General features: G+C 38.1%; 1 protein-coding gene across 1 annotated transcript in view; it reads left to right on the top strand.

Annotated features, from left to right (window-relative positions):
- LOC107098267 (receptor-type tyrosine-protein phosphatase U-like) overlaps nt 1-11521 on the top strand; it is a 23556-nt gene that overhangs the window by 7502 nt on the left and 4533 nt on the right. Inside the window, exons 2-7 of the mRNA XM_015395838.1 lie at nt 322-438; nt 612-766; nt 3680-3815; nt 5608-5757; nt 6231-6521; nt 7856-7981. Coding sequence (XP_015251324.1) covers nt 322-438; nt 612-766; nt 3680-3815; nt 5608-5757; nt 6231-6521; nt 7856-7981 — 975 coding nt within the window. The remainder of the gene's footprint in view (nt 1-321; nt 439-611; nt 767-3679; nt 3816-5607; nt 5758-6230; nt 6522-7855; nt 7982-11521) is intronic.

Below are 11521 nucleotides of genomic sequence, written 5' to 3' on the forward strand. Positions count from 1 at the left end.
TGAGATATCAAAAAAGTACTCCAGAGTGTTGTTCAGCATGGGGGTGAGTAGAAAATGAAGGCTAATCATGTTTTGGGTGTACTATTCCTTTAAACTTGAAAAACATAAAAAAGATAATTTTTCCTTCTTGAAATTATAACGATGGGGGTATTTTCAAAGTATAAATCTGACAAACATCTTAGATTTTTTTGTTAAATGTGTTTCACTCAGACTTTTGGGTGGATATCAGGGTTTGATTAGGTACAATGAAGCCTGCATTTTTTTGATACTGTAAGTAGTTTTTGTAGATTGCTTAGCAATATTTAAATAATTTGTGTCCAGATGAAATGCTGTAAATACTGGCCCGATGACATGGAAATGTATGGTGACATTAAAGTAACACTATTGAAGACAGAAACCCTGGCAGAGTATACGGTCCGCACCTTCGCCATGGAGAGGGTAAGTTATGCTTTCATCACTGCTAATTAAAATACTCCTATAATCTCTTCCTCCTTTGAGGAGCTCCTTTGTGTCCTTTGTGGTTGAATGTCATGCAGCGTCCTGTTAATATTTCTGTTTTTTTTTTAACTATAAACACCACTAACTGTATAAAAACCATTAAATTTTTCAAGAGAGGTTACCCTGCCAAACATGAGGTGTGCCAGTTCCACTTTACTTCCTGGCCTGAGCATGGCGTGCCCCATAATGCCACTGGCTTGTTGGCTTTCCTCCGTCAAGTTAAAGCCTCAACCCCCCCCGATGCCGGACCTGTTGTCGTCCACTGCAGGTAGGCCTATCTTCACGCAGGTGTGGACCTTAAAAAAAGGTGTTCCTCCCATGTCTTCTGTTTTAATACTTTTATTGAACATTAAGGAGGGGCAATTGATCAAATCTATCGAATCACAACGGTAGACCTGGTTGTCTTAAAAGTGCTTATTTTTTTTCTTGTTTCAGACTGTGGGTTGATACACAGCCGATAACATCTTTTGTTGTTTTTGGCATTACACACAAACTAGCTCCAGTTGCCAGTGCCACTGCAGTGACTGCACCCCATAGCAGTGATTTATCAACTTAAACTTGAGACAAAAAGAAAAAACTGATCCGAACCAGAGCTTAGCTGTTTTTTTTCTCTTTTACAAATAAATAGAACCAGAGACCGTCTGTTTTTTTTAATCGTTTTTAAAATATGTTTAGAGGCTGGTCCATGTGTTATGGATTGGACTTTAACACAACAAATACAAAATAAACAAAACAAATAGAAAAGGAAAATTCTCTTCAGTGCATCTGTGCACTTTCCAAAAAACAAAAGAAAAATCCCTCCCCAGTTTCCAGGCTGTTTGATTTTGTGCATTCTGTTAAACAAATGAATAAAAATTAAAACTAGTATGTCTCATAATAGAAGAATGTGAAAATAGGAATCTATTCCCACCAGATGAAGTTTTAAATTGTGTCAAGTAAACAAGAGTGTTTATCCTATTGGGTTTTTAGCCGTGTGAGCAGGTGTTGCAGAAGAGTCACCTGTGCCAATACATCATCCATTGCAATTTTACTGACTGAGGAATCTTTGTTATAAAACTGTTACAACCTTATTACACATGTTTGTTCATACACATTAAATACATTTTCTTGTTAGTCAATATTACACAGTTTAATTTAAAGACAAAGGAGACCTAGTTTAGATATGAAACACTTTTATCCACTCCTATGTGAAGCTTGTGGTGTTCTGAGAAGCAGGGACAGACTCTCGAGCATCCAGACAATGACTCTGAATTTCTTGGAGGCTGTTTTCAGGACAGGGATTACAGTATAGCAAAGGCTTTGAGGCAAACTGCCCACTGATACATCCAGCTGGGTGTTAAAATGTCTGGGAACACCAGAGAAAGCTGATTAGAACAGTATTTGAGAGAGAATGGGGATACATGGTCCATTCCAACAGTTTGGTTTCTGCTAGTGATGGGTTCATGAGGCGTCGGGAAGCGTTTGGAAAGCTGTATTCATACTGCGATACTGTGCTACTGAATACTGACACCTGCTGCACATTTAAGAACATTACAGACTCTGCAGACTCTGACCGGCCTAACTGACACGGATTTCATGACCTATGATAATAAAAATTATATTTAATGTATAATTTCATATTTCCGTTTAAATTAAAAATATATTTTATATTTTTAAGATGGATTTTTTAGAAAATCCATAAATTTGAACCGATGTGGAAGACACAACAGGATGACACAACAACAACAAGAACTGTGAATCAATTATGAGATCAGAATGCTCCCGCTCGGCTAAAACCTTTCTTTTCTGGCTCAAGGCTGACCCATTTTTCTTGATAAATTTGATGATAAACCGCAAAAGATCAGAATTTATTTTTTTGTAGATTTGTTGCGTCGTCAGATGCGCTTATAAACTCAGTTTAGTGTGTCAGTCAGTCCGAAACAGCTCCTGTATCGGTCATGTGACTTTCTTGAAACAACATGCGCACAAACAGTGTTTAGTTGTTAGAGCATCAGTGTTGCTGGACCCATCACTAGTTTCTGCCTCTTATTGTTTAAGCTCAGGCTTTTCTTGTTTAAGTCACCAAGGACAATAAAAAAGGAGTATGGATTTGTCTTCTCCAAAGATCTGTTCATCAAACACTGTGCGTTGTCCAAGTTGCCCTTTTTTATTATACACACTTGATAATCAAAAGAGAACAGTTATTACTACTCCGAGAAATGATCCCTTTGCTGAAGCAAATGTTGCAATGCCTCATGAGGCCTCACTCACCACCACTACAAATTACACATCCATTAAAGAACACAATGGCCCGCTATCTGTCACTGAAATTAGCTACCCTTTAGTAATGTGTTCCGAAAGATGCAGCAGAACAGTCAGATATTTCAAAGAGCGAGGGATCTGACAGTTTGAATGGGAAATTAGGATGAAGACTTCAGCATCAGGTGCACAAGCTCTGATTACTAAAACAGAAGAATCAAGGAACATAAAAACATTGTAGAGGTAGGTGGTAACGGATACTAAACTAGTTAGTTATCCTGACCATCATAATAAGATGCTAATATATGGAATGGCTGAAGGTTTTGGGAGATTAAAAGTTGCCAGATGCCCACTTTACAGAAGCCATTGAGCTTATTTGTTTTAATTCCCATTTAGTTTGTCTGTTATTTTATTGACAATAATACTTTCTACTGCTATGAAGGCTTGATTGAGCGACTATGTGTTTTTTGTATTTACAATTGATGAAAAAGTTTACCAACATATGTTTTACACTTCGGATTTCTACAAATATGTAACTTATCTATTTACGTATGTGTGTATGTTTTCATGGTTGTAAATCATAATTAAATGAAAAATCAAAAAGGAATAACACTGAAGTTCCACACAACATAAAAACATTGAATAGTCCAAAGCTACTTCCAAGGCGTTCTAAGTAAATAGGATTGTTTATTTATGCATAAAAATTGGTAAAATGGTATGCATTATAGATTTTATTTCTAAATGTATTACAAAAATTTTAGAAAAAAATTAAGATTGCCTTTATTCTCTGCATTAATTGTGTAAACGTGTGAAATAGTTAGACTTTTCTTGAGTTTTTTTGTTTTGTTTTTTATTTTATTGTAAAGTTTAAAAGATTCCTATGAGTTTACTGTAGTGCATTTGCTTATGCTTGTCCATTCCTCTCTCTTTTTCCCTGCAACAGTACGGGGGCAGGTAGGACAGGTTGCTACATTGTGCTGGATGTCATGCTGGATATGGCCGAATGTGAAGGAGTTGTGGACATCTACAACTGCGTTAAGACCCTTTGCTCCCGTCATATAAACATGATCCAGAATGAAGTGAGTGGGAATGCTGATATGCATGCTGACAGGTTTTATCTTCAAAGCATACTCTGAAGCCTCTAATGCTTGCAAACGTAACAAAAGATGCAGCTTTTAATGTAATTCAACTTTTTATGTCCATAACAAACCAAACAAACATCTGCGAGGATCAGAGCAAAGCTGCCTGATTGGAGCAGAACAGGAGGGGTATCAGTAGGCAATCAGCGATCAATATTTGTATTTGCAGGAAGTTATATACTTTCCCACAAATGTAATAATTATCATATAATGATACTTAGGTTTTTTGGAAATCATGTTACATTTATAGAAGGCAGCATCTCCTACATTTGTGTTGAATGTATTAAATTTACAGGATGAATAAATTAAAAGCTGCATTTTTATGTTGCTTTATTATCCTGCCATTATTAATTGCTTTTGATTTGTTATGTCGCAATGTTAATTATCTTGTTAATTATCTTTATGCTTGTGAAAAACTTTTAAAAGAGCATTCAGCCAAACAGGTGGATAGAGTCTCCAAAAGTTGTACCGACATAAAATAAGCACCTCTCTTCAATATATTTTTACACAAACAAGAGTAAAAAGTAGCCATTCAAGAATTTACTTAAGCTCGAGAAGAAAAGTATTTGATAACAAGGCTACTCAAGTAGCCTGCTAAGAGGTTGATAACATTTTATTTGATGGATTTTTTGTTTTCTCACACCTCTAGTTGGCAATGTTTGATAAAAATCTTTTGTTTACTGGTTATTCACCGGATCAGCAGATGGAAAGTAATGATAGACCATAAAACCTGCATATGGTAAATGACCTGAACTTAAATAGAGTTTTTTCCAAGTTAGAAAACTTGACCAAAGTGTTTTCCACAACATTCAGCCATTTAACCATTCACTCACACAATCATGGTGGTGAGCTACATTGTAGCCAATGCTGAACTGGAGCTCACCGACAGAAGCAAAGCTGCCGTAGACTCTGACCACCCTCAGTAGGCAATGTGGGTGAAATGTCTTGCCCAAGGACGCAACGGCGTTGAAAGCCGAAGCTGGGGCTTGAACCGACAACCCTTCGTTTTCAGAGAAAACTCCTTGACATTGAAAGTATACAAAGTTTAAGCTGTTTGGAGGTTTGTTGTTCATTTGGTAAATGACCTGTGATGGCTGAGCCAGTCACTCTTAAGTACATAAATTGTTGTCTCTGTTTACACAGAATTATTGCCACGTTCTCTTTAAAATGGAAATGTAACCACATGTCTTCCTCAGTACTGCAATCAGTAACATCGTGCATGTTTTTTGTTTTTTTAACCAGTCTTTTATTTAACTATATAAACGCACAGATGCCTGTGCTATTTTAAACTTTGCTGAAGAAAAAAAGGTCACCTTACATTGCTTAAAGCAGGCTACTAGACTTAGTGAGAAAAAAGAAATGTCCAGAAATCCATATAATTGTGCTTCGGTGGGCAGTGGTTAGCGTGCGCCACATGCACTGAGGCCTTGGTCCTCGATGCAGCCGACCCCGGTTCATTTCCGACCTGCAGTCATTTGCTGCATGTCTCTCCCCCCTTTCCTATCCACCTACTGTTGAATAAACAAGCCATTAGTGTCTTTCTTTGTTTTTGACAGTACTCTGCTTTTGCATTGGCACAGCTACAGTATGTGAGGAACTTATTCCTTCTACAGCTGTTCAGCGTTCAGCAGCAGTAACTGAACTCTGCATTGTTCAGAACACTTGGCCTGCCTGTGATGAGGTGTCTGTGTGCTTCAGTGAGTCTCTAAATGCTGTACTGTACGTCCTGTAGGAGCAGTACGTGTTCATCCATGATGCCATCCTTGAGGCTTGTCTTTGTGGGGAAACCTCCATCCCTGTGTCAGAGTTTGCTCTGACCTACAAAGAAATGCTGAAAGTTGATTCTCAGAGCAACACATCACAACTGAAAGAGGAATTTCAGGTAACAGTTATCAGCCATTCAAAAAGAGCCATTTTAAAGAGGAGACTAAGTTTAAATGTTTTTTTTTTTCTCATGCTTTTTATACTTTATAACATTTAAATTGGCTTATTTGGTTTTTTGCACTCAAATTTTGGCATCTGAATGTAATTTAGATTAATTGCTGCTGTCGAATTTTTGCAGCTGATTTTAATATGTGAATTTCTACAGTCAGTTTTTCTTAGGGATTATTTTTGCTCTTCAATTTTACGTAGAATATGTTTAATACATTATAGCGCAGATTAAAAATTCTGTATTGTAAATTCAAATTAAAAAAAAATTGTAAAGAGTTATAAAAAGATTTAATTTCCTTGTTTGATCAAAACTCTATTTTGAATTAAATTCATATAACTAAACAATAAACTAAACTTATATCTATCTACCTTGATTATCTTTAACTCGTTTTTTGCAACTCTTCCTCCATCTTTTCTGTGTAGACTCTGAACTCTGTCACCCCTCACCTGGATGTAGAGGGCAGCATCTCTTTGATGCCAACGAATAGAGAGAAGAACCAGAGTATGGACATTCTGCCTCCAGATCGCTCTCTGGCCACAGAGGGTGAGAGCAGCAACCGTATCAATGCAGTGCTCGCCAACAGCTTCCTCCAGCCTGCTGCCTTTGTGGTGATGCCGCATCCGCTGCCTAACACCACCACTGACTTCTGGAGGCTCATATATGACTACGACTGTACCTCTGTAGTGATGCTGAACCAATCCAATTCTGCATGGGTGAGATACACCATGAACCTTAAATCATTTTTTCTAGTTTGTGTATCCATTTATTAACAGTTTTTCTTGTGTTTTTTCAAGTGTTTTTTTTTTTTTTTGTACCAACAGTAAAGCTTTTCTTCTTAACTGTATTCGTTATCTAAACAGGTCGTGCACAGAAACACAATTTATCAAGGTACAATTTTTACTTTAACAGTGTCAGGTAGGAAAACCCATAGGAAAGTTATATAGGTCAGGCATCCCCAAAGTCGGTCCTCGAGGGCCGCTGTCTCTGCTCCAGCACAGTTGATTTTAATTGAAAGCTGATTAACAGGCTTTTGCTCAACTGCAATCATAATAATCAGCTGTGCTAAAGCAGGGAAACCTCTAAAACCTGCAGGACAGCAGCCCTTGAGGACAGACTTTGGGAATGCCTGATATAGGTTATATAGGCAAATGTCAACGTCTAATTCCCTCACAGAATCTGCACTCTTAAGGCTTGAACACACCTGTTGCGCTCGACTTTTTAATCTCCGATCCGATTTTTTTTCCATGTCACACTGACTGCTTATAGAGAGGCTTCCACTAGGCAGGCTGGGCGGATCTGCGCGGATTTCTTTTCACTTCTTTTCACTTCTGTTTCTGTGCTACACACAAATAAATAAATAAATTCCACATTTGACTTGGATAGATTATGAAAAGTTACTAAGACAATAAAAAACAAAACACTGATGTATTCTATAAAGCAAAGCGAATATGTGCAGCATCTAAAACCAGAACAGATAGAGAGTGTTCATATGCCTCTATTAAAAACATTATATAATAAATTTCTCCTAATGTCTTTTATTTTTGTGTGAGTTTTTCAGATTGAATTAATATTTATCTCTTCTTGCTCAATTTACCTGTCAGTACCCTTCTTTAACTTATTGCTTCTGACTTCAAAAAGTCAATGCAGAACATGTCAGAGTTTCAGCACTACTGCTGCTGTCCCATTTTTGGGATGAGATGTAATTTTTTAATGATGGGATGACAGGGAGCTAAGCTTTCAGTATATCCAGCGTTTTAGTTAGCTTATTTTTTTGCATCTTCTGGGTAAAGCCAAAGCCTCTTTCTACATGAATTTATAACATTAATGTTATGACTGGAACACAAAAGTTAATATTTGTTGCCATCAGGAAGGCTTTTTTTTTTCATTTTAAGCTTTCAGTTTGTGGATAATTGTTATTTAGGCTAATTGTATCTGTTGTCAATATCCAGGGGTCTTTCTGACCTTATTGTCACCTGACACCGACATAGCATTTTGATTTGTGGGCTAATGACTTGCTGTCTTATTTTGCTGGCCTCTCTTTTCCTAGCCTTGTCTTCAATATTGGCCTGAGCCTGGAATACAGCAGTTCGGGTCTGTGACTGTGGAGTTTTTGTCCAGGACTGCAGATGAGGACGTTATTATCCGTCTGTTCCGGATACAGAATATCACACAGGTAAGTGGGCTTAATTGCTTAATTGATCATCACCCTTTCTATATGACTTCAGGTTAAACTTTATATTGGATATTGCAAAGGCAAATCATAGGAATGTTCATAGGAAGAGAGTGTTGACTATTGGATTATTACTCGGCTGTCTAAATTGGTTTAATAATAATAATAAATCCAATTTTGTACCGCACTTTTCATTAAGAAAAATCTCAAAGTGCTACACAGTGCAAATTGGTTTAATAAAAACAGGCATGTTCCAATAAACACAGGTATACAATTTTGTGTCTAGTGTCTTTGAAAAGCTCTTTGGTCTTGGCCATGTTAGTAGTTGGATTCTTACTGATTGTATTGGATGGACAGGAGTCTTTATGCAGCTAACAACCTAAAACAGGTGCATCTAATTAAGGATAATAAGGGGAGATGGACATTTTGGCTACGTTCACACCACAGCCACAGCCCACACCAAGTGACCCAAATCCGATTTTTCTGGCCCATATGCGACCTGGATCTGATCTTTTCATGGCTGTCTGAACAACACAGATCTGATTTTATCCAATGTGACCCAGGCCACTTGGCTATGTGGTCCTGGATCCGATAAGAATCTGATCTGTTCAAATGCAACCGGTTTGTAAACAGCCAGGTCGCATCCATCCGACCTGAACGCCATTAATACCTGACAAAGGTCACTATTCTGCGTCTTGCTACACAGAAGCGGCAAGAAAAACTACAACAATGGCAGACGATGATGCAGAGAGCAGTATTTATGTTTAACCATCTTGAAANGTCAGGAATCAGTAACAGGATCGGTAAACGGGCAGAATCCAGCAGGAGTCTGAAGACAGGTCAGGCAAACAGATCAGAATGGAAACAGGCAGGCTCAGAGGTCCGGAGACAGAATCAGAATCAGAGGGTCAGAATCAGGAAATCAGAAAACACTAATCTTGCTCTGCTAACTGGAAGTAGACAGGTTAAATAGAGGCTGGAGAAGGTGGAACAGATGAGCAGTAATGAGAAAAGTGGGCAAATGAATGAAATGAGTAATCAAGCAAGTCATCAGGGCCAAGATCATGACAAACATTTAAGGATACCGATCGCTTCCAACCACTCTTTTTTAGCTCATTAGTTGGATTAAAGAAACCAGAAATTGAAACCCTTCTTACCAATGTTCCTGCCAGCTCCACTTCCACACAGATGTTTTCAGTTCTTTGCTGTTTTCTACAGAATACACATTTCTCCACCACTTTTTTTACACTTGCTCACTATTCAGTGTGAAGATAATGTCTTTTAAGCATCATAATTTATCTGAATTATTGCATAGTTTCCTAAATAAATACACCTTTTAGGGTTGTTGTGAGTTTTAACTTAACATAAGTTAGAGCTAAACGTTCTCTGGCAGTTTAATCTTCTGAGCTTGCAGCAACTGCTTCATACTCCTCCCTGGTATTTCTAAAGAAGGAATCTGCAGAAGACCTGATCTTATAATNACGGCCTATGTTTACAGAGTGATGAGTTTTGATTTGAGACTTGATTTGAGTTTTAACAGTTCAACAGTCTTATGGCAGTGGGGAAAAAGCTGCTGCAGAATCTGCTAGACCTGCATCGAATGCTGCAAAGGCTCTTTCAGGAGGACAGCAGGGAGAACAGTGCATGGTGGGGGGGTGAGGGGTCATTGATGATGTTACGGGCTTGGGACACGCATCGCTGAGATGAAAATTCTTTAATGGAGGGAAGAGGAGCCCCAATAATCCTCAGCTTTAAAGTCCCAGACATTAAAGCCCCGGAGGCTCTCTATGGTGCTTCTGTAGTTGTTTGCGAGGATGGGCGGGGGCAGGAAGTCCAAGCACTTCTGTGTCCTTTTCTCCAGGGAAGTGGTGTTTACATTCCAGGTGAGGGTGTCTGTGATGTGTACCCCCAGGAATTTGGTGCTGCTGACCACCTCTACAGCTGATCTGTTGATTAATAAGCTATATTATATAATATATATATATATATTTATCATTTATATATAACACAAAGGGGGAAAAATATAAATAATCAATGTCATTTTAATGGAGAAAGGAAACAGTATATCCCAACAGAGTAATTCAAAGAAAATAAAAGAGACCAAAAAAAAAAAAACTTCAGTTCAGTTTGTTACAGGTTTTCAGTTCATGAGGTCCATTGGGAAACCAAATTCAGAGGATCTGGGCTTGAACAAAACATTCTTTGTACCACACTGTAGCAGTGGTTCTCTGGTAGCTCGCCACCTAATGGACAGTCGAAGAAACAGCACAACAAAAAAACCCTGACCTGAAATCAGGCCAGAATCTTAAATTAGTAAAATAATAAACAATAAATTTAACCTTAGCAATAAACAAATCATACTTAAAAAAATTAAATAAGTCATAGTTAGACATGTCATAAATCACAGCATTAAGATACAAGTAGTTTAAATTTACAAGATTTCTATTTCCAAAAATCACAAGTAAGGTAAAATAAAGTGCCCTTATAATTCAAGGATGAAATCATGGGTTAACAAAAAGAAAACCAAGGTATTTCAACAGTTCAATCACAAATGTATTGCGCAACACATATACATAAGCAATCAAAAAAAAGCATGAGCCAACAGAAGGGGGCAAACCTGCCGAGTTGAAAAGAAGCTAAAGCGATCGACGGTGAAGGTAACCACAAATTAATTGACCAGTGGTGTAGTGTCAAGGCGGTTTTTCCAAAAACAAACGAATAGTGAGGAGCAGCTAGGAGCAGCATTGGCTGTAGCATCCATTGAGCAATCTCTACACGTCGGGCGTGCGACTATCAGACTGCTACAGGAAGTGGGTTACAATATACTTATACTGTGCTATTTTAAGTTAGTGGACACCAAAGCTCTTTACATTATATTTGGTCATTTAACCATTAATTAATGCACAGCTTCATTGTTGCCAAAGTTGCCCTTGGGCTTCCATGCTGGGCCCTCTGTCCACTATGAGTAGGCAATATTGGTGTAGTGTCTTGACCAAGGACGCAATGATAATGAAAGGCCAGAGGTGGGGTTTAAACGAGCGGCCTTCTGGTTATATGGAATCACTTTTTTTCTTTCCAATTTTGATATTCCTCGCTGGTTTATTTAAGATACAGTATACTGTTATAGCCTTTAGTTTATATATGACATGATTTATGTAGTTATTTGTTATTATTCTTCTTAATTCTGGCTTTCTTTTCTTCCAAATGTCTAAAATAGGAAACCAGTTGGTGCTCAATATTTTTTTTATTTATAAGGTAATGGTAATGTACTGAAGTATTGTTAATCGTTGTCAAGGCTCACGACATAAGGACCCAGTTTTTGAAGCAGACAGATTTCTCAAAAACGTTTTTTTAAGTGTATCAAAAATGCAGTGGACAGCGAGGGAGTCTAAGGTAGGACCCTGGTCTTGAACACCAGTCCATGCCCAGAGGGCGAGGTTGGCTCCAGCCGGTCGGCTGCTGACAAGACGCTGCCATTAAAGTCCCAGACATTAAAGCCCCGGAGGCTGGAGAACAGGCATGACATCAGATCCAAGCAGACAA

This window comes from Cyprinodon variegatus, unplaced genomic scaffold (assembly GCF_000732505.1).
Source record: "Cyprinodon variegatus isolate N-32 unplaced genomic scaffold, C_variegatus-1.0 Scaffold764, whole genome shotgun sequence".
Classification (NCBI taxonomy): domain Eukaryota; kingdom Metazoa; phylum Chordata; class Actinopteri; order Cyprinodontiformes; family Cyprinodontidae; genus Cyprinodon; species Cyprinodon variegatus.